Genomic DNA, 27457 nt, shown 5'->3' with positions numbered 1-27457 from the left:
AAAAAACCAACTAAAGTTAGTGTAGTGATTTCAATATCAAATGTATTTACATTACACACCTACATTTGCATTTAAACCATTTGTGTTACCCTGTTTCTGGTAACTCTGTTCATTAATATTATTTGAGTGTTTGCTTGATAATTTATTTAATTATTTTTTTTTTTCATCCATTTTCTACCGCTTGTAAATATATGAATGATTTTATTGTTGCACTCAATTGCTTCCTTGCATTACAAATTATTTTTGCACATTGCTGTTGCAGGTTTTTGTTACCAAAAATAATAAACCGAATGAGAATCAGCTTTATTGGCCAGTTATGTTTAACACAGGGAATTTAACTTGGGACATTGCTCTCTCGGTAGAATGTAAACATTAAATAGTAACAAATAGTTACAAATAAAAACATGTAATTTAAGACTAATATGTACAAGACTGATGAGACAAGATTACACTTTTACTGTAAATAAAAAGCGTTATCACTTGTAACGTTCAACCCTAGGCCACTCTTGTAGTTCAATGTTCTACATTTTGAATTTAGGAACCATATATGGCACCCTGGATATCATTCATTCATTGGTATTATTTGTGTTATTATTGCATTGGTCTTATTTATGTTCTCAACTGTGCCACCAGCATGTACTTATAACTGACATGTCATATGTAAAGACATGCCAGGCTAACAATGAGATCATGTAAACAACAGTGCCAGAGCCGCAATGAGTTTATAGTAGGTGTGTGAATGACCAAGAATCAATATTATTGGCAGAAATTGAGGGCCCCCAATTCAATAGAGGGCCCCAAAATCAGTAATAGAGGGCCACAGAATCAAATTTTGCTATGGCCCCATCGAGGCTTGGGCCAAAAGATAGGAAGGCAGAGTGGTGTGTGTATTGACAAAGCATGTCCTAAACACGTGTAAAACTGAACATAAACAAATCAAAGTAGCAACTTAAAATATCAAAAGGTACAAGGCAAAACATCTACTCACTCAAATCAGTTAAGTAAAAAACATCTGCTTTTCCTTCAGCACGTCTGACTTATTCACAACGAAATGGCCATCGCATTCAACCTTTCTGCTCTTATATAGGGCTTCCAATACTACCTGGAATGCGTAACTCTTGCCCATACATGGGTTTACAAACACAAATCCAAATCTAACATTTCCACACCTCAAAACAGTAAGCCTTCAATAGTGTGTCTTCATAGTGTTGAAAAAAAACCCCCCGAAAGATACTAAGGCTATCTAATCCTCATATTTCTCTGACCTAACATAAGATGAACTAAATAGAAAACACACTAAACTCCTATGAATTGGTACAGTCTGATCAGTGATGACATCGTCAACCCCACAAAACTAGTAAATACCTGGCGGCTTCACCCCAAACATTTCTGAAGGTGAGCTACCACCACATGTAAGTATCTTGCAACAGATAACTTAATACATATACTGTAACTGAAACCAAAATGAAACCAGTACTGCTAGAAATGCAAGCAAACCAATAACATTATTATGTAAATTATACCTGTTGAGATGAGTGATGAGTGCCAAGCTCATCCACTCTGTCACAAGGACTGCTTCTAAAATGCCCATAAAAAGTGGTACATGTCTCCTGCATGTTTGAAAACATAGCAAAATGACACAGGTAGGAGCCTGATAACATAAATGCGCAGTGAATAAGAGTGTCTCCGTGGTGATGCCCCGTATAGTAAACGCAAAATTCTCATTTAAATAAGGCGGTCTGCGCCACTTTTCAATTGTAAATGCAGTCCTAGAAAATCACATGCAACACACCCACTAATAGTACACACTATTTTATAGATTGCACACGCTGTTCACTATGTGGTCTTTGGATCTTAGTAAATCAGGCCCATAATCGTTTCACAGCACTATTTAAAAGTGATTGCAATTTTAGGGCTTATTTACAATGGTGCTGTACGTTATTACCTGTGTGACAGTCAGTTCTTTCGTTGTTTGTCGTACTTGAGAAGTATACGCACCATGCAGGACAATAAAGTATTTGATGAGCACACAGCATTCGTGACTTTTTGTTCTCTAAATTATTGACGTGCACACTGCATTTATGCTTTTTTGTTCTCTCTAATTATTGATGTGCTCACTGCATTCATGCTCTTTTGTTCTCTAAAATTATATATGTGCACACTGCACAGCACTCATGCTTTTTTTCTAAAATCATTGATGTGCACACAGCACTCATGCTTTCCTCCTCTAAAATCACAGATTTGCACACAGCACTCGTGCTTTTCTCCGCTGTGGGCATCCCTTTTGTCGCAACAGGCATTTGCACTTCTTTTGTCTTTAAATGTGGTTCCACATCAGCCTCACTCATGGCTATCAATTTCCTTCCCATCTTTCTATTCACACACACATAAAGACACAGAAAAAAATGCTTCTAAAGGTCTGCCATCTTTTTTCCCCACAGGGAGCTTAGAGAGAATGGAAAGGTTTGTCTCAGCAGCTGCAGATCACCTGTCATACTTTGAGTCTCTGGTCCAAACTAAATGCAGTTTAGCGTTAGCATTGAGCTTTATTAAATAGACACTCCTAGATTTTAATCCTTGCCAATATGAAACACATGTGTCTCTGCTTATTCCAGCCAAATATGCTGCAGAGAGCAACAGAACGAGAAAATAGATTTTCTCACAGCAAGCTACAGCTGCCTCCTGCAACACGTGGGAGGTGAACAAGTTCAATATCAAGCCATACAAACACACAATCCCAGCTTGGAATGCTACTCCGTGTGGAGCTGACAGAACGAAGCTCCCTCACAAAAGTGACAAATGTGATCTCTTTCAGCACATTTTTTTTACATCATGAACATCTGCACACACAGGGAGTGTGTAGAAATAGATGAAGGTGTGAAGATGGTGGTCAAACTCGTGCAAAATTCTCAAATGAATTGAGAAATTTCCACATTTCAATTCAGTTTCATCAATTTAAATTGAATATGAATAGCGGTTGGAAACAGAAAGTTAAATTGCAATTGATATTTTTGGTGTATTCCAGAATCATGCTTTAACTGTGTATGTCATGCATGACTGCTTTACATATTTCATAGAAATGTCACTAATATAAACTTCATGCACACGCTTTTGCTACATTCAATGCATGGTTTTGTCAAACATCCATCCATCCATCCATTTTCTACCGCTTGTCCCTTTTGGGGACGCGGGGGGTGCTGGAGCCTATTTTAGCTGCATTCGGGCGGAAGGCGGGGTACACCCTGGACAAGTCGCCACCTCATCACAGGGCGGTTTTGTCAAACATTAAGAATAAAATAATCTGTGTAGTAAAATCATCTTCCATTAATTTTTTTTTATTTTGTTTGATTTATTATCACTTTCAAATGATGGAAAATGGTGTAGTATACTCCATTTCCCAGAATCATCCACATTTTGAAAATAGAGGGATATTAGTGTTTAATTTTTGTGTTTGTAGAATATTTTTAGTATTTAAACAAATGATTCCCCTTTAAATTGTAATTATTCAAATTAATTGAACAGAAATGGCTAATTTGGCATTTTGATGGGCTGCAGCAGTACCCAGTTGTAATACTTTTTTCCACCACTTGTGGCAAAAATGACAATCTCAAACAGAAGAGGTCTGACGCTAAAGTCATAGAGAAGTTTCTAAAGCGCAAAAAATATGACGGAAGTGGTGCGGCTGTATTTTCATTTGCACTTAAATTTGATTGACAATTTATTTGAAAAACATATTCATTATTATTTTATTTTTATTTATTTTAGCAGGGAATATTCGTATGTAAATGTAGTTTTCGTCATTTGTTATGCAGTATTTTGGTTAGCACTTATTTTTTTTAATCAGACTGACCAAAGCCTAAATTTAAGTGGTAAATAAATACAAATATTTGTGATTAAATCATGGTGTCATATCATTTGACAAGGCTGTAAACTTTATTTATTGAATATGATTAAATCAAGAGTAAGATATCTAATTCAGTGTTATATTTGAGTGGGTCCCGGGCCATTCTGTAGTGGAAAAGTTGGGCCCCGAGGTAACAAAGATTAGGAATTCATTCTCTAGACTTCACCTCACCTCCTCAATAACGTACCTGTGCTTGATTTAATGGTCTCCTGTCCAACGGTTTGTCCAAGTAAGTCATACTGGTTCAAGCGAGAGCTTTCTTCTTCCACTACCACAGAATCGGAGGCATTCCGCGTCCAAACGTAAGTCACTTCTGAGATGGTGTAGGCATCTGGAAGAAGAAAGCATGCCCAGAGGATGAGTGTCACTAATGTACTTTATCATTGATCATGAATAAGATCATGGACACAAACTATAAGCAAAAACTAGCTTTGTCAAAAAACACGGAAACGTGCCATTGAAAGAAAGTGTTGATAAACACGTGATGAAAATGTAATGATAACCATAGAAAGAGATATGGCACTACTCTGTCCTGGCTAATCAGTTCAGTATAAAAAAGTCATCCATACATGTATGAGAAGAACGGATAGTGTGGTTAGATGTATCTCTCTGTGGGGCGCTTGTCAGTGTTTGTGCGGGTTTCTCTTCCAGAAGCTATCCCAGCTGCACTCAAGCGGAAGACAGGGTACACCCTGGACAAGTGGATCCAGTATTTGTGCAACAATTCCACTCATTGTATGATCAATAATTCAAAAAAATTCCATAGTTTAGCTTAATTTGACCCCTCCAATTCATGCTGTTAGCAAACACTAACAGCATCCCGCGATGCACCTGATGTTGTGCATTGCCTTTAACATGAAAAAACAACTGTTGGTACCTGATTTTGTGTATTTAGGAACCCCATAAATCCCGAAAATTGGAAATTAAACTATAAAGGCATGGTGGAGATATTTATAGAACAATCTTACCTTCTTCAAAACTTGCTCCAAACAAGTTGTTTGGAATATGAGAATTTATTGACATATTTTGCCTTAGTTACCTCAGACAGTGACATTTATTTCTTTATGTGTTGTTATTTACAGTAGAAATTAACCATAAGGAATCGCCTAACCATCATAAATGTATCAATTACTAAGGCGACGACTTTCTAACTGTTGGACACTGAGGACTTTTTATGTTGTTTCCGGTACACTTTGTTTTTAAATCATATCGTTTTGTATGAAGATCAGCACCTCCAAATCTGAGGCCATGGTTCTCAGTCGGAAAAGGGTGGACTGCACCCCTTGGGTCGGGAGTGAAGTTCTGCCTCAAGTGTAGGAGTTCAAGTATCTCGGGATCTTGTTCACGAATGAAGGATGAATTGAACGTGAGATTGACAGACAGATTGGTGCAGCGTCTGCAGTGATGCAGTCACTGCACCAGACTGTTGTGGTAAGGAAGGAGCTTAGCCAGAAGGCAAAGCTCACGGTTTACCGGTCAGTTTAGGTTCCTACCCTCACCTATGGTCACGAGCTTTGGGTAATGACCGAAAGGACAATGTCGCGAATACAAGTGGCAGAAATTAGTTTCCTCTGCAGAATGTCTGGGATCACCCTCAGAGATAGGGTGAGGAGCTCGGTCATCCGGAAGAGACTAAGAGTAGAACCGCTGCTACTTCACGTCGAGAGATGGTTCGGGCATCTACTACGGATGCCTCCTGGACACCTCCCTGGTGAGATGTTTCGGGCATGTCCAGTGGGGCAGAGGCGTCAGGGCAGACCTAGGACACGATGGAGGGAGTATATCTCACAGCTTGCCTGGGAACCCCTCAGTGTCCCCTTTGTGGAACAAGAGGAGGTGGCTGAGGACAGGGAAGTCTGGGCATCTCTGCTTAGACTGCTGACTCCACGACCCGGACTCGGATAAATGGCGGGAAAATGGATGGATGGATCGTTTTGTATATTATTGCTTTGCTTTGTATTTCATTTACTAACACTTTAGTAAAAGAATAAGACCTAATATTGTCGGTTTATTCACATGGTATTAGTTCAGAAATATACTGTACCACTCATTTACACGGTGGAAACACAAACCACACACTTCTACAAGAACCTTTAGTTCCATAAACTTAAGAATCCATGAACTTAAAGTTCCTGAACTTTTGGTGGAACAAGGCCAATGTCTGACGGAACGAAGATACAGTCAAAGTGGAGGCACGTAAAATAAGACTCACAAAACGGCACATTCTGAAAAGACAATCAGAAAGCGGCTTGAAGATGGTCTGTAAAACATAATCCATTTTGACCAAAGAACCACCATAACATGTTATGTAGACCACAAGGAAGTGTTTTGAATGTAGAAAAAAAATATAAGACGCTTTTGAAGGTATAATAAAATGGCAGCATAAACTATACTATATAATATAAAGTACTGTTTTACTGTGGCAGATGGCTTCAAGCAGCGTCAAATTGTGTATGTATAATAATTTTATTTGAACTAGCATAATTTTAAGCTTCTGGTACAATATTTTGTCATTTGATAATTGCCCATCTGGCAACACTACAGTAGAATCGTCTAATAGTTTGCTAAAGGCATAGTTAGTGTAAAGGTATGTCCTCTCTTCTATTATTTTTGTCTTCAAAACCTTGTCAATGTCTCACATTATCTAACGCAATACTGCTGCAGAACTTATCAGGATGGAACTGAAGTTTGTCTTTGCTTAAAGGGGTCATATTATGAGGTTTTTTCCCACACTTAAAACACTTCCTTGCCGTTTACACAACATGTAATGGTTGTTCTTTGGTGAAAACATGTCATGGATTATGTTTTACAGACCATCTTCAAGCCGCTTTCTGACCGTCTCCTCAGGATCCGCCGTATTGTGGGCGGTCTTATTTACGCACCTCCACTTCGACTGTGTTTTGTCCCTGCCAGCCATGTTGTAGTTTTTAGCGCTTCCGTATGGAGTCTACTGACAGATAAGTTAGACCAGTGCGCTACTTTGTATTGGAAATGGCAACATCGGAGGATGCATGTACATGTACGAACCAGTTTACCCCACAACAAGAGGATAGAAAAAGAGAAGGAACTTATTGAATTCAGCGTCAAATGGCGGATTCGCAAAAAGGTCTTCGGGTAAATTGCTACCATATATGGAGATATCTGCTGACATAACAGGGCGGAAAAGTTCAGAGGAAAGAGAATATTCCAAACGGCTTAATTGGAGGAAGTAAGTAAGTAAGTAAGTAAGTAAGTACATTTTATTTATAAAGCGATTTTCACAGATAAAATCACAAAGCACTGTACAAAACATAGGTGAAGTAAAACAACAATTCAATTAAAACAACAGGGGTAACATCATAAAAAGGATACAAAGTGGATTAAAAATTACAGTTAAAAGGTGCATTAACTAGAAGCTTTACTAAAAAGAGAAGTTTTCAAATGTTTCTTAAAAGTTTCAACACAGTCAAGATCACAAAGGGATGGTGCAAATTGTTCCAGAGTCTGGGAGCTATAGCCTAGAATGCCAGGTCTCCACGGGTTATAAAACAAGTTTTGGGGATTTTTAAAAGACCCTGGCCTGAAGACCGGAGGCTGCGCCCTGAGGAGTAGGGACATAGCAAATCAGTGATGTACTGAGGGGCCCCACCATGCAACGCACGGAATGTCAGGACTAAAATCTTAAACTCAATGCAGAATTTAACTGGAAGCCAATGAAGACTGGATAGAACGGGGGTGATATGGGCTGTTCTGGGTGCACCGGTCAAAAGTCTGGCAGCCGCATGAAGGAAGGCAAGATTATTTTATAAATATCTGTGCAATGTCTCCATGGTTTGATTACACATTTGTGGGACATAGGCAGATCCCAAATACACAAAAACAGTACCAATAGGTAAGAAAAGTTGGTTTTGCATAATCGGCGACTTTAACTTTGTTTGTCTGTTTTGTAACAGCTAGCTAAATAGCTAGGTGCTAGCCCTAAGAAAAAAACTAAATTTAGCATGAATTTGCAATGCTGTTACCTTTCAACCCTGGTATTGCTTATAATACAGAACAGGAAATTAGGGAACATTTTCTTTTTAATGTTTTTATTTCAAGCCAAAATGTCCTAGAATGAGCCCTCTAGCACACATCTACACTGGTTTTCTTAGTTAAACTGCTAATATACGAGCGCCATTCTGAAGGCTAGAATAAAAGAAATGAACAGTAAGCACAGGTATCAGAGTTACTCACAGCTGCCAAATTTCAGTGGACAGGAGTGAAAGTCCATGGGAAAATCCTCCAGATGCATTGGGCACTCTGCATGAACGGTTAACCTGCATCCAATTTTGAAAGATTAGCAAGACTTTGTAAATGCCTTAAATACAACAGTGCCACACAAACAACATTAAATAAAAAAACAGCCACAAATCCAACTCACAAGCCTCATGCACTATTTAAGACACCCGCCATCTGTAACGCCTCCAGACAGAAATGATCTTTGCTATAATCAGCAAAGCAAAAAAAAAACAGTTCTGCAGAGACCAGCAAAATACAAATATGTTTTTTATGAAATGAACATGTAATATATTGTCATCATCGTAGGATAAAATGTGCTGAAATATTTCCCAACATGCAAACTATTAGTTGTTTCTGTGTCTTCCTACTAAGCACAGAAATCATGACTTGGAGAGTCTGGGCGTGAGAGAAAATAATTCCCAAATTGAGATTAGATCTCCATCGTAGTGCCATAAATTACCTCATGGTGTACAGTAATGTCCCGTCATCTGTGATCCGCAGCAATTTATTAGGCATGGTCATGTTATGAGCCACAGACTTTTTCCCGTTATGGAAGAAGGTGTCCGGGGTCCAGATTTTACTCGCCATCAGGTTGTTAAGAGGCAAAATATTCATTGGTCCATGAAATTTTAATCTCTCATCCTTCCAGCTTTGCCTGAAGAAAACATCTATGGTGTACTCCTGAGGGAGAGAGGAGACAGATTAGCAGGAACATGCAAGTCATCAGTCAAGATGTCGCTGTGTGTGTATGGAGGATGAACGTGACTCCCATTCTTGGTGGAAGCATGAAAGAAAACATGGTGGACTTGCCACTGCTTTGTCTTATCAGCTGCTACTTTCAACAGGAGCGCCAAGTGACTTGATCTATTTGCTAATGTGTGCTCTGCTTGTTCCTCGCAGCTTTTCCTAAGATGGCTCTGAGGCCGAGGCAACCTCTTGACCCGTGTAATCTTCTGTTGTCAAAGGAAAGCACACACAACAGCGCAGCAAATGTGTGATCGCACGTGTGTTTGCCGGATTCACAGCAAGTGAGAGGAAGAGATAAATCCCTTTTTGTTCCACTTGAAAAGCTGTTGTCACCGTGAGGCTGGACTCTTAACAGTGAAACATGCGCACAGCATATCTATTAATGCAGGCCGTGCACATCTGGCCCGCCAGAAAATTATGCATATCACCCCAAGGACAAAATAGACCAAGAACACAAATGCTACGTAATATACGAGATGCCTTGTTTGTTGTGCAACAAATCATACGTGGGAGAAACCGGCACAGTCTTTAACATCAGGAAGAAAGAGCACAGAAAAGACTGTGAAAGGGAAACATCAGAAGCGTGCACACAAGCCAACAGACAACAAGTACAACAAGAACAGCTAAAGTCTGCCATATCAGACCACTGCAAGAGGGAGAACTACCTCATGGATTGGGACCATGGCCATGTCATCAGCACCGAGAGCAACAAACACCACCGTTGGATCAGAGAAGACATCGAGATCCGAAAGACCGCTCCCTAGACTGTGAAGGGGGCATACGACTTTCCCACAACTGGGACACAGTTCAGAAGATTCGGACTGCAGATGGCGCTGTCAGCCTGCTACTACAAGCAGGAAGACAGCGCCAAATACTGTTTAAATCACCTGACCAGACACGTCACAGCAACATCACATGACAACCTTTGAGGAAGGCCACGGTTGTAGCCGAAATCGTCAGGTACCAAAATAGACACTCTGGTCTGGCTGTAAGAATTAAAAAAAATATATTTTATATACAAATTAAAAAATATTTTTATTATCCAGCGGTTGAAAGACGGAATTGCTGGATAAACAATAAAATGATTATATTTCGTACAATCCACATTTATTGACAAAAGAGTTCCTCTTTGTCATCTGTCATTGCAATGATCACCTTTTTCTCGGCACAGTGCCCGCAGCCATTTGTGCGTAACTGTGTCAGTTTGCACGCACCTTCTAATCGGGCTAAACGTGCCAAAACAGCATACGCAAACACTTTCAGTCGGTATCAGCACACCCATAACCTAAGCGCTAGGAGTGTGCAAACCCAAACCTTTTACAGGAAAACTGAGGATGTAGGGGCCACGCTCAGACTAATCCAATGTACAATCCTTAGCGAAATAATGTCATAAGAAAGACAAATCGATCACAATTCAAATAGATAAATATATTCTAACATCTAACGTGTGTTTTTTTGTATATTTGACTATTTTTGGATGATTGAGTACAGATCTAATACAACGTTTCCAAATCATTATTCAGCCAAGACACATTTTTTACGTCATTAAAGATGACACAGCACACCACTAAAACAACAGCAAACGGTATTTATGGCAAGAAGTGGATATTGTGGTTAATCCTGACCAATCACAATAGAATAGGCGTGGTCAAGGAGGAAGCCTTGGAGATTGAGCATGTTGGCCAAGAGGAGAAGAATGTAGATTTACCCAGTAAGAAATTTGGGATTAATAGAATATTTGGTAACACTTTAGTATTGGGAACATATTCACCATTAATTAGTTGCTTATTAACAGGTTAGGGTTAGGGTTGGGGTTGGGGTTAGGGTTAGGGTTAAGGCTAACTAAGACTCTTAGTTAATGGCTTACTGGTTGTATAATAAGGCCATGCAGAATAAGGAATTAATAAGTACTTATTAAGACATTAGATAAGACAGTACTTAATAATGACTAATTAGGAGTCAATGTGTTAATAATTTGCATGTTAATAAGCAACTAATTAATGGGCAATATTATATACTTACATACTATATACATACTAAAGTGTTACAGAATATTTTATTCAAATGATTTTACTATCTGGGATCCAATATCACTTGAAAAGCACAACTGTCAAAATGTGTGAGTAGAAATGTGTAATGTAACATTTCTTTCAGCGTGAGGCATAATTAAAGCATAGCACAAATTTGCTAAACATAATATCCAATAATGATGGGTTTTATGCCTGACTGAGATTGGCCGATATTGTCACAATAAATGTTTCAATTTATTTACGGTGAGTGCTATTGACAGCATAACACAATATCAACACAATATTTAAACAGGTTCCCTGTTCTGTTTCTATTACATACAATTATTTGACCAAAAGTATTTTTATCTTACATTTTGTCAGCTCTTTTTTTGCATTGTATAATTCACTGATCTGCTGTCGGCTTTACCTATTTTCCATGTCACTTCGATCTTGGAGTTATTATTTTGATCAAAGATGACAACTGTAAGTAATTATTTCCGCTGTCAACTGTGTGTCTGTCCATCTGGTCATTGCAAGGCATGTTGAAAAAGGACATAAGGAAAAATCTGGCCTAAATTTAGACGACAGATTCCCTTCAGGCCAGTCAGATGTTGGTTCTCATCAGAATTTTGTATTTTTGCATTTAGGCGGCTTTTACTTTGTATCTTTTAGGAAAGAATGAGTGTGTGGGACGTGCACACAGGCTGTTAGCATGTGCGAGTGAGTGAGTTCTAATTTGCATATCATTCAGAGAGGGGAAAATTGAACAGCCGTATTGTAGCCATTAAATCAGCGGATCAATCACTTGGAAAATGGGTCCGCACAAAGGGAGGGGACATTTATGATATGATGTGATGGGGGAGGTGCATGTCTCAGAATGATAAGCAGGGAAAGCCCGGGATAAACAAAGGACTGACGTGAATACGATGAATACAATCGCATAAATAGATGTCGCGCTTCAGAAAGCAACACCCGTCTCAGTCCTGTGGCCTATGCAGTGTGAGCCAGCACAAGGATGACGTAAGTTTCTTCAAAGTACATTTGGATATAGAACATCATCCTCCGGAGTGTATGTACAGTACATGGTTATACATGAAATGCATTGAATATGGTTTCTCACCATGTCTGTGTCTGAAACAGGTCCAAAGCTGGTGACGTAGATGTTTGTCTTCACCTCAGTTACCCTGTCTGGAAGGCACACAATGATTGAGATGATTAAGTTGGTGCCAAAAATGTGAGTAAGGAGCCATCTTCAGATACCTCCCCACAACTAGATGGTGTTGTGAAGGCCACAGTGAACCCTGTCAGATCTCACTTGATAGCAGTAGCTAGTACTGTAGCAGATGGATAGCTAGAAAGACAGTTCAGTTGTGATCGATTGAATGCCCTGAGATGACAATGACCTTGATGAATGAGAACATTCATAGACATAGAAATACATTGTTTTTCCAACCATGGGTGGGAAGGAAGTGAGTGCAAAGAAGGAAAAGCAGATGACATTCATTGGATTAAAAAAATAAAAAATCTTGGCGAAGCAGTGCGAGCGAAGCCCTTTACAATCTGCACCACACTAAAGTTGAAGTAGTTTGAGGTAAGAGCTCTATCACGAAACGTATTAAGCTTGTAGGCTAAGGCATCAATATATTCTGTAGTGTGGTGCATAAGAGGAAAGATACAGTGTATAGAAGTCCGCAGTCAGTCCCTCCAGCATTTTTTAAGTGTTGCGGCACAAGCTGCAATGTTTTAAGGATGTTCCTTGCAAAACTTTTCTTTCCTCTTAGCACCTGTTTTTGTGTTTCAGGGATCTGCATAAGTCCCGATAGATTGAAATCAAACCATGGCGGGACAGTAATAAAACAATCTTGCCTTCTGTTACACTTCCTCCAGACGAGCTTTTTGGAATTGGAGTAGCTATTCACGTATTTTGCCTTGGTTACGTCAACGGATATCTCCGTATATGGTAAAGGTCTACCCGAAGAACTTGGCGCGAACTCGCTGATTAATTCAGTTGTAGTCCGAAGTTGTAGTCAATAAGTTCCTTCTTTTTCTCTATCCTCTTGTTGTGGGGCAGACTGGCTCGTACATGCACATGCATCCTCCGCTGTTGCCAAACATGACACAAACCTCCCTAATTGTTATAAAGCACACTTTATATTAAACATGCTTCACTGATTCGAGTGTTTGGCGAGCGCCGTTTTGTCCTACTAATTTTGGCGGTCCTTGAACTCACCTTGTTTACATATATAACTTTCTCCGACTTCCTAGGACGTGTTTTATGCCACTTCTTTTTCTGTCTCATTTTGTCCACCAAACTTTAAACTTTGTGCATGAATGCACAAAGGTGAGTTTGTTGATGTTATTGACTTGTGTGGAGTGCTAAGCAGGCATATTTGGTCACTGCATGACAGCAAGCTAATCGATGCTAACATGCTATTTAGGCTAGCGATATGTACATATTGCATCATTATGCCTCATTTGTAGCTATATTTGAGGTAATTTGGTTTCTTTTAAGTCCTCTTAATTCAATTTATATCTCATGACACACTATCTGTATGTAATATGGCTTTTAATTTTTTGCGGCTCCAGACAAATTTTGTTTTTGTATGTTTGGTCCAATATGGCTCTTTCAACATTTTGGGTTGCCGACCCCTGCACTAGACACACCAATAACCTTGTTTATAGTTGTACAATAAAACTCCTCATAGTAAGTTGCCATTTGTTATATTTGTTATAACTTTGTGACATGATACAATGCACATTAATGAACATATAAAATATAAATGTGACAGATTGTAGCCAAAGGCTGATTTCCATCTGCATCTCATTTCAAAGAAACAGGCCCAGGGCTCCCACTAATTCAGCGTTATAGTGAGTTGTATTTTTCATGCACTTATTTTTGCTGTATTTATCTGGTACAAGTGGAAAGCCGGTCCCTGAAAATAATGCCAACATTAAACCGGTCCGTGGTGCAAAAAAGGTTGGGGACCACCGATGTAGAGCACAAGGAAGGGTTTTAAATGTCGGTTAGTTGGTTGAAGATTATTTCTAACATGTATCCAGTTTCAATATGATACATCAAATATTTTAAATTTTTTAATTTTTCTTTACAACATTCCCAAAAAGCAGTAGAAAGAAGCAAAGCTTATTTAATCCTTCCCATTTCCACTTCATAGCAATTACCAACACATATTTTATCTTCCTGTTCTCATTTTATAACACAATTTACATCATTGAACTCTAAATACATGTTTAAGTCAGTTATTATGACTTACTTAATGAGATAAACAGTATCTAATTTTCAACAAGTTTAAGATGTTTATCATATTTTCTTCTTCCTTGCACATTGTAAACACTTTTGGTTTGAACAGCCTCTTAAACTGAATCATATTAGTACATTGTTTGATTTCTTTGCTTAATCAATTCCATAGTTTATATCTGTACACAGCAGCCACTCACTCACAATCTCTAAGTAAGACAAGAACACCTATGTTTTTCTTTTTTTGTGCATTCTAATTTGTAATATATGGCAAGTACAAGGTGGCTAACACTGAAGCCAATGAGAGTACACTATTGCGCCCATAAAGCCTTTATAATAAATAAAATCCCAAAACCGCCAACAATACGCCATTTACATGTCGTGACCTGAATATTAACCAAGTATTAGCTATATTTTTATTACGCAGACAAACATGTTCAGCAGCGCTTTGACCACAGAGTGCTAACTATCTTATGATGCTATATTGACCTACTGAGCAGCTACTGCATCGTCTCTGAGTTGGTAAAAGTTAATTCTAGATTATGATTCATGCCTCTCACTTCTATAAAAGGTTGTTGCCATAAACTGATAAGTTGGTCGAGAAAGACATGAAAAATGCGTGTTCGTGGCCACATTTTTCTTTTCTTTTATTTTTTCACCTGCAGCAGGATTATGATTAATTCTTCATCTAAGATATAAACATTCCATGAGGCGGCATCCTAGTGAGAGCAGACATTGTACTGGCAGTGATTGTTTTATTATGTTCGTACTGCTACTGCTATGTTATACACTGCGACATGATGCTATCGTGTTTCACTGATCCTTGATCTGTTTATCACTAGGGATGTAAACCGAGTATTGGGTTCTTTTTTAAATAAATAAATAATTTTGATACCGGTTCCCAATTAGGTCTGTCCATGAGAACCGTGAAGATTCTGCACTAAAATACTTCTATCGGTATATTTGGTTCCAGCTGACTGACGTAATTATGACACGCTGTCACATTCAATTCAGCTGCCATTGCTACACATTAAAATCAGCTTTGAATAATGACAAATAAGGAAGCAACACCACACAAAAATTTGTAGTAAACAATATTTTCAAAGTTTCAATAGTTTTCAAAGTCACGCACACTGTGTCAGTTTGAAGTGAACACACTTTACTCACGACGAGTTACGAGCGAGTTTTATCAACCGTCCTCCTGGCGATCTATTAATTTGTACAAATGCCTCTTAAAGTTATTTTAAGTATATTCTTCATTCATTAAGTGTACAGTTAGACTTAGTGTATTTAATACATATCTAAACTAACAGTGTGATCCATCTGCTGGTTTATTTTTGTATACACATGTAACATATTCACACACGTGTGCATAGTTTGTAAAACAAACATCACTGAAGGCTGTCTTGGTCTTATTGTCTAACGCAGTGGTTCTCAAACTGTGGTACTTATACCGCTAGTGGTACATGGGCTCCATCTACTGGTACGCCAAAGAATCACTTGATTTAAGTACAGTGTTCTATTTTCCTATAATCAAACACAGTGTTACAGTTCAAACTGTGTGTAATGTTACAACGGTTAAACATATAATATTTACTTGTTAAATAAAACCTCTGCCTTGTTTTTAATGAATACTTAGACCCGCTATGCTACTATATTTTAATGTTGGTCATTATGGTGGTACTTGGAAAGCCAAAGTTTTTCTGTGGTGGTACTTGGTGAAAAAAGTTTGAGACTAATGTATACTATGTTGTCAACAAGTTACAGACATTTTCGTGCACATCCGTGCATGTTTAACGGTTCAAGGTCAATCCTAAGCTTTTTTTTAATTTAACTGTTAAAAGTGATCTATGGCTGTGATTTTTGTTGGTAAAATGAGTGAATGACAAGTGAACTAATAAATCTCTGTCCGTGCAAACAAGGAAATGAAGACGATATAGGGAGACATTTGATTGGTTAGCCTGTGGCGCTGCATTTGGGTGCTGCTGGGACAAATTCGATTTGCACATTTGTTGGCGATGGCCTAAAATTTGGGGATTCGACCAATTTGCGAGGCCGCGCATAATTCGCGAGGATTGGTTGAATTTGCATGAATTGGTGCGATAGCAAAACCGCAAAAACCTGGAGGGACCGAGCAGTGTATCATACTCTATTGTCCTTTTTAATACTAAGGAGTCTGTGAAAAATAATAGCATGATGACACAGCCAGACAGATGCCCTCTGTCATCTCATGTCAACAATGCAGACTTCAAGCTGCATACAAGTATTTCAATGGTGAAAAAACAATCAAGTCGCACCAAATTCAATAATGTTCACCATGATCTTGTTGTTGTTGTGCTGTCACATTATTTTGGCACAGTAAGGCAGCTGCTTTCAAAGTGAAAGTAATCAGGCAATGAAACATGACTTCTTATTTCTGGGGAAAAAGTTGGACACCAATCAATCAATCAAAGCATGAACAGCCATTTGGTTGCAGATGGAAAGGTGAGCCAACACAGGCCTGATGATCAATGACGTCAGCAAACCAATGAGGCGAGATAAGACGTTTTCAAGGTGCGATACAGATGAAAAAAGTAAACAAAAAAAACATTAAAAAATATCTTGAGATCGAAAATGGTCTAACCTTGTCTGATGTCGATACACAAGCATATCAGTGATGCCAAAGAGAAAGGTGATGCAATCACACAATGAAAAATGATTCCCACTTCACACTTGGGTTGTACGATATAGCGACACTAATAAAGTACTGCGGTAGTAATGAATTAAAAAAGATAATATACTGCCTTTGATAAATACCAGTAGTTTTTTTTTGTACGGTCATGCTGGTGCGCCGTTGTCACCTTGTGACATTGCTGGTAAATGCACACATACTTACAAGAAAGCGCGTGAAGACAGAAGCGGGGGAGAATGGATGCATTTGGCTTCAAAACTAACGATAAAGTTGGAGCTATAAGCACTGAAGCGCCGGTCTGGAAGAGCTACTTTAATACAAAGCTACCTAGCAGCTAACATCCGTCCGCAGTTGCCGGTGTTTTTACTCCTTCTAAATCACTAATCCTTGCCTCCATGGCGACAAATACACTATATTTTTTAGAAGTATCATCCCAGCAGGACGAGGAATAGCTAAACATGCTTCACTACACACCATAGGAGGATACAATAGCTAACCGCTAACAGCAAGCTAGCGCTCCTAAATGTAAATAAATGCGTGGACTCTACACAAATATCGATTGTACCAGTACCAAGAGTCATATCTAGTCCATACTACAATGATTAAATCAATATGTTTTAGTATCACAAAATCTTTTGTCATTTCTTATTGTTTATGAACCCATGAAATACATCCCTGAACAAAGGACGTTGTTAATACTGTAATGAGGTTTTTTTGTCCACGTGTTGCTTATTTATTTATTTTGTCCTGTTTAGCCACTCAGGCAAATCATATTGTTGATGCAGATGTCCATATTTGCTGTATAGATTTACTTTACAAAAGAGAAGTGTGGGATACTTCTCTTGTTGCCTTGTTTGTATTTGACTTTATTAAATGGATTTTTATTCATGTTTGGCGCAGCCGGACCACAGCAGGAGGGGATAGAAAGAGAAAAAAAGCGGGGACAAGAAGGGGATAAGACAGAGAGACAACAACAACAATAACAATAACAACCACAAAAGCAGAACATTGTCAGCAAATACGTTATGTACAAATATGATAAGAAAAGTGATAGAAATGAAGCAGTTAGTGAAGTAAATATTAATAATCACGAAATGACAATTAATATGTTTGCACTATAAATGGAGCAATAAAATATGAATAGAAATAGCACTATTTATAATGAATAATATTCATTACCTCTATTATCAACAATACAATTGTTTCAAATGCAACAATACATATATGTAATGATAACTTGAATTACAAAAGAAAGGAGGGGAAGAAAGAAAAGCAAACTGTATTAACCTTGTAGATTGTTATAGTAACAATAGGTTAAGCTTTGTCAGTGTGCTGTGTTTTACCCAGTTTCTCCTAGGGGAACAACGTTGATATGCAGTCGTGGTCAAAAGTTTACATACACTTCTAAAGAACATAACGTCATGGCTGTCTTGAATTTCCAATAATTTCTACAACTCTTGTTTTTTTTGTGATAGAGTGACTGGAGCACATACTTGTTTGTCACAAAAAAACATTCATGGAGTTTGGTTCTTTTATGAATTTATTATGGGTCTACTGAAAATGTGACCAAATCTGCTGGGTCAAAAGGATACATAATGATAGCAATGTTAATATTTGGTTACATGTCCCTTGGCAAGTTTCACTGCAATAAAGCACTGGTTGAATTGTTGACCACTCCTCTTGACAAAATAGGTGCAGTTCAGCTAAATGTGTTGGTTTTCTGACATGGACTTGTTTCTTCAGCATTGTCCACACAGCTCAATTTTTGTTTTCATCACATGGACAAAGATAAGACCTTCTGGAGGAAAGTTCTGTGGTCAGATGACACAAAAATTTAGCTGTTTGGCCACAATACCCAGCAATATGTTTGGAGGAGAAAAGGTGAGGCCTTTAATCCCAGGAACACCAATCCTACCGTCAAGCATGGTGGTGGTAGTATTATGCTCTGGGCCTGTTTTGCTGCCAATGGAACTGGTGCTTTACAGAGAGTAAATGGGACAATGAAAAAGGAGGATTACCGCCACATTCTTCAGGACAACCTAAAATCATCAGCCCGGAGGTTGGGTCTTGGGCACAGTTGGGTGTTCCAACAGGACAATGACCCCAAACACATGTCAAAAGTGGTAAAGGAATGGCTAAATCAGGCTAGAATTAAGGTTTTAGAATTGCCTTCCCAAAGTCCTGACTTAAACCCCATTGAGAACATGTGGACAATGCTGAAGAAACAAGTCCATGTCAGAAAACCGACAAATTTAGCTTAACTGCACCAATTTTGTCAAGAGGAGTGGTCAAAAATTCAACCAGAAGCTTGTGGATGGCTACCAAAAGCGCCGTATTGCAGTGAAACTTGCCAAGGGACATGTAACCAAATATTAACATTGATGTATGTATACTTTTGACCCAGCAGATTTGGTCACATTTTCAGTAGACTTATAATAAATTCATAAAAGAACCAAACTTCATGAATGTTTTTTGTGACCAACAAGTATGTGCTCCAATCACTCTATCACAAAAAAATAAGAGTTGTAGAAATGATTGGAAACTCAAGACAGCCATGACATTATGTTCTTTACAAGTGTATGTAAACTTTTGACCACGACTGTATGAGTTTTGGGGAAGTGGAGTTACCCCTCAGTCATCATTGCTCCCAGGTCCACTCTGACCCGGGGTGGTAGTACCTGTCAGGGTCCCAGCTATGGGTTAAATAGCATTTCAAAGACCTCAACGGTGGAAGTGGCGGAGGATGACACTGCATGTCCAACGGCACTGAAGGCGGATGAAGGCTGCAAGGATCAAGGCCCCTCTCTGCCAAGGACCGTGTGGTGGCTGCAGGCGCATCAGTCTCCCCACGCTAAAAGACGTCACGCGCAGGCGTCCTCCCGAATGGGAACCCATCCATTCTGAGGACAGTCATACTCGACTACGAGTGACTGCCGATGATGATGATGATGATGTTTGATGAAACGTGATTATACAGTATGCATGAGTGTATGTTTGCATATGTGCCTGTATACAGTATGTGTATATGTACTGTATGTTTGTACAGTAAATGTGTATATGGATGTATGTACCGTGAGGGTGTATGTATGTACTGTATTTGTGTATATATGTGGGAGCGTATGTAACTATGTATGTGGCATTGGGTAAGTACCAATGTGTGCGCGTATTTATGAATGAATGAATATACGTATGTGTGTATATATGTATGAATAATTGTGCGTATGTGGGTATGTATGTGTATTTGTATGTACAATATATTTGTCTCCCAGTGTGTGCAGGAGCCAAAATACAGCCCCAGCCACCCAGAGAACCCAAATCAAAACAGCAGGTGAACAAGGGACCACCTGCCCCAAGCAGTCAGCGACAGGACCCCCAGAGCCGGGTCTACTGTGCCGTCCGGCAGGGCCAGCAGGAGGCCATAGACAGACACGGCCAGCAGAGGACAAGGCACGGGAGAAGCAGGGGACAGCCAGCCCCCAAGCCAGCGAAAGACCACACCCTACGCGGGGAGAAAGACGGGACGCCCTGCCCCAAGGGGCCCAGAGACTCCCCGCAGTCGGACAGGAAGCATACTTGCCAACTCTCACGATTTTGCCGGGAGACTCCCGAATTTCAGTGCCCCTCCCGAAAATCTCCCGGGGCAACCATTCTCCCGAATTCCTGAACAAATACCCAGAATCCCCTTGCATCCCTAACTCTTCCGGTCTACAATATACACATATATTGGTATTACCACTAACTACCACCAAAAATCAGATACTTGGGAATCCATACCGGTACTCATTGGTACTAACTTTTAGTTTTTTTGTGTGTTCCTGTGGTAATAAATGGTAATTTGTTTAATAATAAAATATGTTTTAAATGTACCATTTAAGTTATTTAACAGTGAGCTGATCATAGTAACAGTGCTGTCCAGTTAATATATCTTGTTTTCTTTCACTTCCGGGTCTCATTTGCAAGTATGAATTCATTTCAGTTTGTCCTAGGTGTGTTTCCATAATCAGGAAGTAGTCTTAAGTTGAATGTACCTGAGTCCTACAAAGTTTTTATACTGTAAGTATTATATTTATTACACACCAGCTGTTGGATTTTACATGCATCTTAGTTGTGGTTTTCATTACCAAATTTGGAGGTGTTAAAATCGCCATGTAAAATCGCTAATGCTAATCTGTAGCATGTGTATGGCATATCCAATGTAAATTAGCATCAAGCTAGCACATTTTGAAAAGTGGAACCTTACTTTTGAGCGCTTTCTTTCAGGCATGCTTTCTTTGTTGGTATGGAAAATTGCAACATTAACTTGAGGCAGTCAGTTATATATATGACAATTTGCCTGCAAGTGCTTAAGACTGGTGCCAGGTCTGTAGCCGAACATGACGTCACGTGCAACAAAGGCATTGAAATATGGTACTTTTTCATTTTACGTGATTTTACCCGGCAGTACTGACATACTTTGGTCGAAACCCGTAAAATTATCGAATTCGGTAGATGGTTTTACATTTGGTTAGTGGCTGTGGTAGAATCTAGGTAAGTACTGCCATGCTTTTATTTTGAATATTATTTATCACTGTCTAGGGAAGTCACTGAGATTTTCATGCTGTGTAACCAAACAGTAGTTATGCTGCGATTGTCAACCATATACAGGTGAAACTCAAAACATTAGAATTTCGTGCAAACGTTTGTTTATTCCAGCCAGTAGATTGACAAAGTAAAACTAACACATCACATAGGCTCATAACATGCAACTCCATTTTTTTCAAGTCTTCTTTTGATAGAATTTTGACAATTATGGTTTACAGCTTATGAAAACATCAAATCAAAAATCCCCCCAAAAAACTGTAATCCATGATCATCAAAATGATAAAATAATGACATATCAGGATATGCTGATTGGCAACACTAAATTGGCCCTAGTGTGTGAATGTGAATGTTGTCTGTCTATCTGTGTTGGCCCTCCGATGATTAGATTAGATTAGTTTATTTCAAAGGGGACAATGCAATTTCATAAAACACATGACTACACATGGTTAAAAAAAGCCAGAATTAGCCAGAAGGCTAGTTTTCATCTGTAGTCCCCTGTAGTAGATGGTGACTTGTCCAGAGTGCACCCCGCCTTCCGCCCGAATGCAGCTGAGATAGGCTCCAGCACCCCCCGCGACCCCGTAAGGGACAAGCGGTAGAAAATAGATGGATGGATGGATATATTAGGATAGGTTGATTGGCAACACTAAATTGGCCCAAGTGTGTGAATGTGAGTGTGAATGTTGTCTGTCTATCTGTGTTGGCCCTGTGATGAGGTGGCGACTTGCCCAGGGTGACCCCGCCTTCCGCCCGAATGGAGCTGGGATAAGCTCCAGCACCCCCCACAACCCCGGAAGGCACAAGCAGTAGAAAATGGATGGATGGATGGATATATCACTTAGCATGTAATGAGTTTATATCACATACTAGTTTCACATTTAAAGTTCAATTACTGTCATGAATGAACTTTTGCACGATATTGCTTTTTATTACTGATTTTTTAAAGTTTCACCTGTATGTTGATGTCGATTTAAGTGGGTACGTTTTGGTGATAATAAGAACACGGTGGACGAGTACTTGATGGGACGGGTTGTCAACATAAGCGGGTTCAGCTGCATAGCCCATCATGTTAGTATTCGAGTTGCTGATGTTGCTTGTGTCTATTGTGCATTTGACAGAGGTTCATGTCAAGTGTGTACAAACTTGCTTCACCCGTGTTTGACCTGAGTAAAACTATGCACAAGCGACTCCTGTGGGACTACATTTAGCTTAGAGACACGCAAATGGCGATCTTGAGCGTATGAAATGTGTCCTAAATGTTCACATCCATGTGACAGATAGGATGAGCAAATCCTCATATGCTTGCTATTCATGTGATAATGTGCTACTGCATCAGCATTGCTACATCAGGTCCATTTGCTTCCTCTACACTCTGTCTCTTTCAATAATTACTGAAGCACGATCTCTGACGCTCGCTCAATTTAAAAAGCTTTCCCTTTTACTCAAACACTCTGCACTACACAGCAAACTCTATCTACTACAATCTAAAGAGATCATTATTCCAAAGTAAAGTGCTCTCATGTATTGCAAGGCTAGCCACCACCCCACCACTATTATGGCTCCACTGTTTTTAGTGAAGGCAAGGGAATAAAGAAACTAATATCCCCAAGCCATACTTCTTGGTTATTGTCACCTTAAGAGTGCTCAGGAAGTGGACTAGCACACCTACGACCACCACACACTCTTCACTGTATAAAAGTGTACAGAGTGGTAGAAAATGAGGCTTCTCAGACAGGTTGAGGCAGTTATAACATTGGACTGGGACTTTTGGGGATACTTCTTTTTTTTTCTTTTTTTTTACCGGAAATGGCCCAAAAGAGATTGAGGACTACGTACTTTCATACAGAACATAGAAAACGTGGAAAAAAAAGTACATATATATTTTAATTTTTGTAATACTGATGCTTATAATTCAATGGGTATTACTTTACTTTAGATAAATTACTTGTACAACATCCCTACTACTACATTACTTGCAGTTAGTGTTGTACAATATGCCGGTATTAGTATAGTACCGCAATACTGATGAATCATATTCAGTACTATGCCGCCTCTGAAAAGTACTGGTCCACCACCCTCCGCGCTCCCCCGTCGTCGTCATGTCGTGTCATTGCTGGTTTACGAACAGACGAGCATGTTCGGCAGCGCACAATCACGGAGTACTTACAAGCAGACACAGTGTGTAGACAGAAAAGGGAGAACGGACGCATTTTGGCTTAAAAACTAAGGATAAAGGTGAAGTTATAACACTGAAATGCCCACCGGAAGAGGTGCTTTAAGACATGGCTAGCGGGCTAGCGGTTAAAAATCAGCCGCAGTCGGCAGTGTTTTAGCTACTTCTAAATCACTAATCCTTGCCTCCATGGCGACAAATAGAGTATGTTTCTTACAAGTAGTGATGGGTTGATGAGGCGTCATGAAGCGTTTCGACACATTGCAAAACTGTAACGATACTGTGTCGATACTGTGTCACTAAATACTGACATCTGCTGGACATTAAAAATCCCTACAGGCAACCTATGGACGACTCAACTGACACTGATTTTATGACCTAGTATATACAATATTATAAACAAAGTCAATGTATTTCATTTAGGATTATTTCATATCTTCACTTAAATAAAAATATATTTGTATCTTTTTTAGATACAGTCAATAAATAATGTGAACATGTATCATAACATGGAAATCTAAGAGAACGTGATGTAAATGAGGATGCTTGTGGACTGGGAATTTTTTTATTTTTTTTTACAAATTTTTATTTAAAAAAACAGTTTTTCCAACGTATTACATTTTAGACGATTTCTCTTTTTAGTTATTATTTCTCCGGCTGTAGAAAAGACCCGCTCACAGGGCACAAGGAGGCGTCAGTGCGACACAGTTCGCGTATCGGTCAGGTGACCGAAACAGCTCATGATCGGTCACGTGACTTTCTAAAAGCGGTACGCGCACCGACACAGGGTTTTGCTCTATGAGCTTGACGCATGCATCGGTGTTGCCGGACCCATCACTACTTACAAGTATCATCCCTGCAGGATGAGGAATAGCTAAACATGCTTCACTACACACCATAGCTCACCGGCGTCAAAATGTAAACAAACGGCATTGGTGGATCTCAGTGGCGTGCGGTGAGGTTAATGTCTGGTGAGGCACTGCATCATCACAGTCAGATTTACAAACATATGAACCCTAAATAGTATCTTATTCACCATGTGATTGGCAGCAGTTAACGGGTTATGTTTAAAAGCTCATACCAGCATTCTTTACACAACTGTAGCACACAAAAAAGCACATTTAATAAAAAAAACATTATTATGGTCTTACCTTTCTTGCTGGACATCCACACAGCCAGCCTTTGCGTGTGTACCACGCCGTTTGAAAAGAACGGGTCTTCTGTCCCGAAGTCAAAAGCAAACCTTTTAGCTCCGGCGTTGGTCTACCTTTAATTATTACCTCCTGCTTTGATTGAAAGTCCAGTTTAGAAAACAGTTTTATTTTACATATGTAATCCTCCATGTTTTTAATAAAAGTCCAGATGAGAGGAAATTACGGAGCCCCTAAAGGGACATGGGAATTTTTTTTTTTTTAGACATGTATCTCGTGGCCACGAGAAAGTATCTCGTGGCCACGAGAAAGTATCTCGTGGCCACGAGAAACTTTCTCGTGGCCACGAGAAACTTTTTATTAAAAAAAAATATATATATATTTTTTTTTTTTTTTTTTTTTAATAAAAAGTTTCTCGTGGCCACGAGAAAGTTTCTCGTGGCCACGAGAAACTTTCTCGTGCGCACGAGAAACTTTCTCGTGGCCACGAGAAACTTTCTCGTGGCCACGAGAAAGCATTGGATGCGTGCTGATGGTTTAGTGCAGGGGTCACCAACGTGGTGCCCGCGGGCACCAGGTAGCCCGTAAGGACCAGATGAGTAGCCCGCTGGCCTGTTCTAAAAATAGCTCAAATAGCAGCACTTACCAATGAGCTGACTCTATTTTTTGAATTGTATTTATTTACTAGCAAGCTGGTCTCGCTTTGCCCGACATTTTAATTCTAAGAGAGACAAAACTCAAATAGAATTTGAAAATCCAAGAAAATATTTTAAAGACTTGGTCTTCACTTGTTTAAATAATTTCATTAATTTTTTTACTTTGCTTCATATAACTTTCAGAAAGACAATTTTAGAGACAAAAATACAACTTTAAAAATGATTTTAGGATTTTTAAACACATATACCTTTTTACCTTTTAAATTCCTTCCTCTTCTTTCCTGACAATTTAAATCAATGTTCAAGTAAATTTTTTTTTTTATTGTAAAGAATAATACATAAATTTTAATTTAATTCTTCATTTTAGCTTCTGTTTTTTCGACGAAGAATATTTGTGAAATATTTCTTCAAACTTATTATAATTAAAATTCAAAAAAATTATTCTGGCAAATCTAGAAAATCTGTAGAATCAAATTTAAATCTTATTTCAAAGTGTTTTTAATTTCTTTTAAAAATTTTGTTCTGGAAAATCTAGAAGAAATAATGATTTGTCTTTGTTAGAAATATAGCTTGGTCCAATTTGTTATATATTCTAACAAAGTGCAGATTGGATTTTAACCTATTTAAAACATGTAATCAAAATTCTAAAATTAATCTTAATCAGGAAAAACTACTAATGATGTTCCATAAATTATTTTTTAAATTTTTTCAAAAACATTCGAATTAGCTGGTTTTTCTCTTCTTTTTTTCGGTTGAATTTTGAATTTCAAAGAGTCGAAATTGAAGATAAACTATGTTTCAAAATTTAATTGTCATTTTTTTCGTGTTTTCTCCTCTTTTAAACCGTTCAATTAAGTGTGAATATCATTAATTATTAATAATAACATAGAGTTAAAGGTAAATTGAGCAAATTGGCTATTTCTGGCAATTTATTTAAGTGTGTATCAAACTGGTAGCCCTTCGCATATAATCAGTACCCAAGAAGTAGCTCTTGGTTTCAAAAAGGTTGGTGACCCCTGGTTTAGTGTGTGTTAAAATGGCAGTTTAGGAGTTAATATGGCTGTATTTCCAGATAGGACTTTCCCCCATGTGTGTTGTGGCAAAATGTGAATGCTTGATTAGTAGGTGTGAGACAAACACTTTATCTTCCTGGTTATTGTAACGCTACGTGTTTGACATTATTTAAGACTTTATCATGCCCAGGAAAGGACAGTTTTCCTCTTCTGTGGCTGTGGGGGGTGGGCGTGGCTTGCGGACCTGCAGCGAAGCGGAGTGTGTCAGTTAGTCCCATGTTGATGTGATCAAACTTCTTTCTTGCTTGGAAGATACACACACAATTGTAGCTGTTATTTCTTCCTGCAAATAATAAATATGTACAACGTGTTTGGATGTATTCATTTATGTAAAATTGTCATTAAATGTAATATTGCCTGACAAAAAGTGATACGACGTACGTAATATTTTGATATTTACACATCGCATATTTACACACGCGCATCTGACTAGAATACCCTTATGTGCATTACATATATCAACATCAACTACCTACTGTACTGTTTACTTGTTGAAATACCCTTTTTAGAACAAATATCTACCCACATAATTTATATGTGTATATATAATATATATATATATGTGTATGTATGTATATATATATATATATATATATATATATATATATATATATATATATATATATATATATATATATATATATATATATATATATATATATATATATATATATATATATATATATATATATATATATATATATATACAGTATATACACGCACACACACACATATACATGTATACTGTATAGGAAGAAACACACATAAATATATACAGTATACATATATACACACAAACACTAAATTTGACAAACAAAATAACTACTATTTTTAAGAACAAGTTACAGTAATATAATATATATATATACACTACCGTTCAAAAGTTTGGGGTCACCCAAACAATTTTGTAGAATAGCCTTCATTTCTAAGAACAAGAATAGACTGTCGAGTTTCAGATGAAAGTTCTCTTTTTCTGGCC

The 27457-nt window shown here is 38.4% G+C and overlaps 1 protein-coding gene across 1 annotated transcript in view; it reads right to left on the bottom strand.

Moving 5' to 3' along the window:
* Nucleotides 1-8308: 8308 nt before the first annotated feature.
* LOC133649207 (gamma-aminobutyric acid receptor subunit alpha-2) overlaps nt 8309-27457 on the bottom strand; it is an 84806-nt gene continuing 65657 nt past the window's right edge. The window contains exons 4-6 of the mRNA XM_062046043.1: nt 12038-12105; nt 8622-8842; nt 8309-8366 (exon numbers count right to left, since the gene is read on the bottom strand). Coding sequence (XP_061902027.1) covers nt 8309-8366; nt 8622-8842; nt 12038-12105 — 347 coding nt within the window. The remainder of the gene's footprint in view (nt 8367-8621; nt 8843-12037; nt 12106-27457) is intronic.

The sequence above is a fragment of the Entelurus aequoreus genome, linkage group LG04 (genome assembly GCF_033978785.1).
Source record: "Entelurus aequoreus isolate RoL-2023_Sb linkage group LG04, RoL_Eaeq_v1.1, whole genome shotgun sequence".
Lineage (NCBI taxonomy): Eukaryota > Metazoa > Chordata > Actinopteri > Syngnathiformes > Syngnathidae > Entelurus > Entelurus aequoreus.
This window is presented reverse-complemented; position numbering and strand designations above follow the sequence as displayed.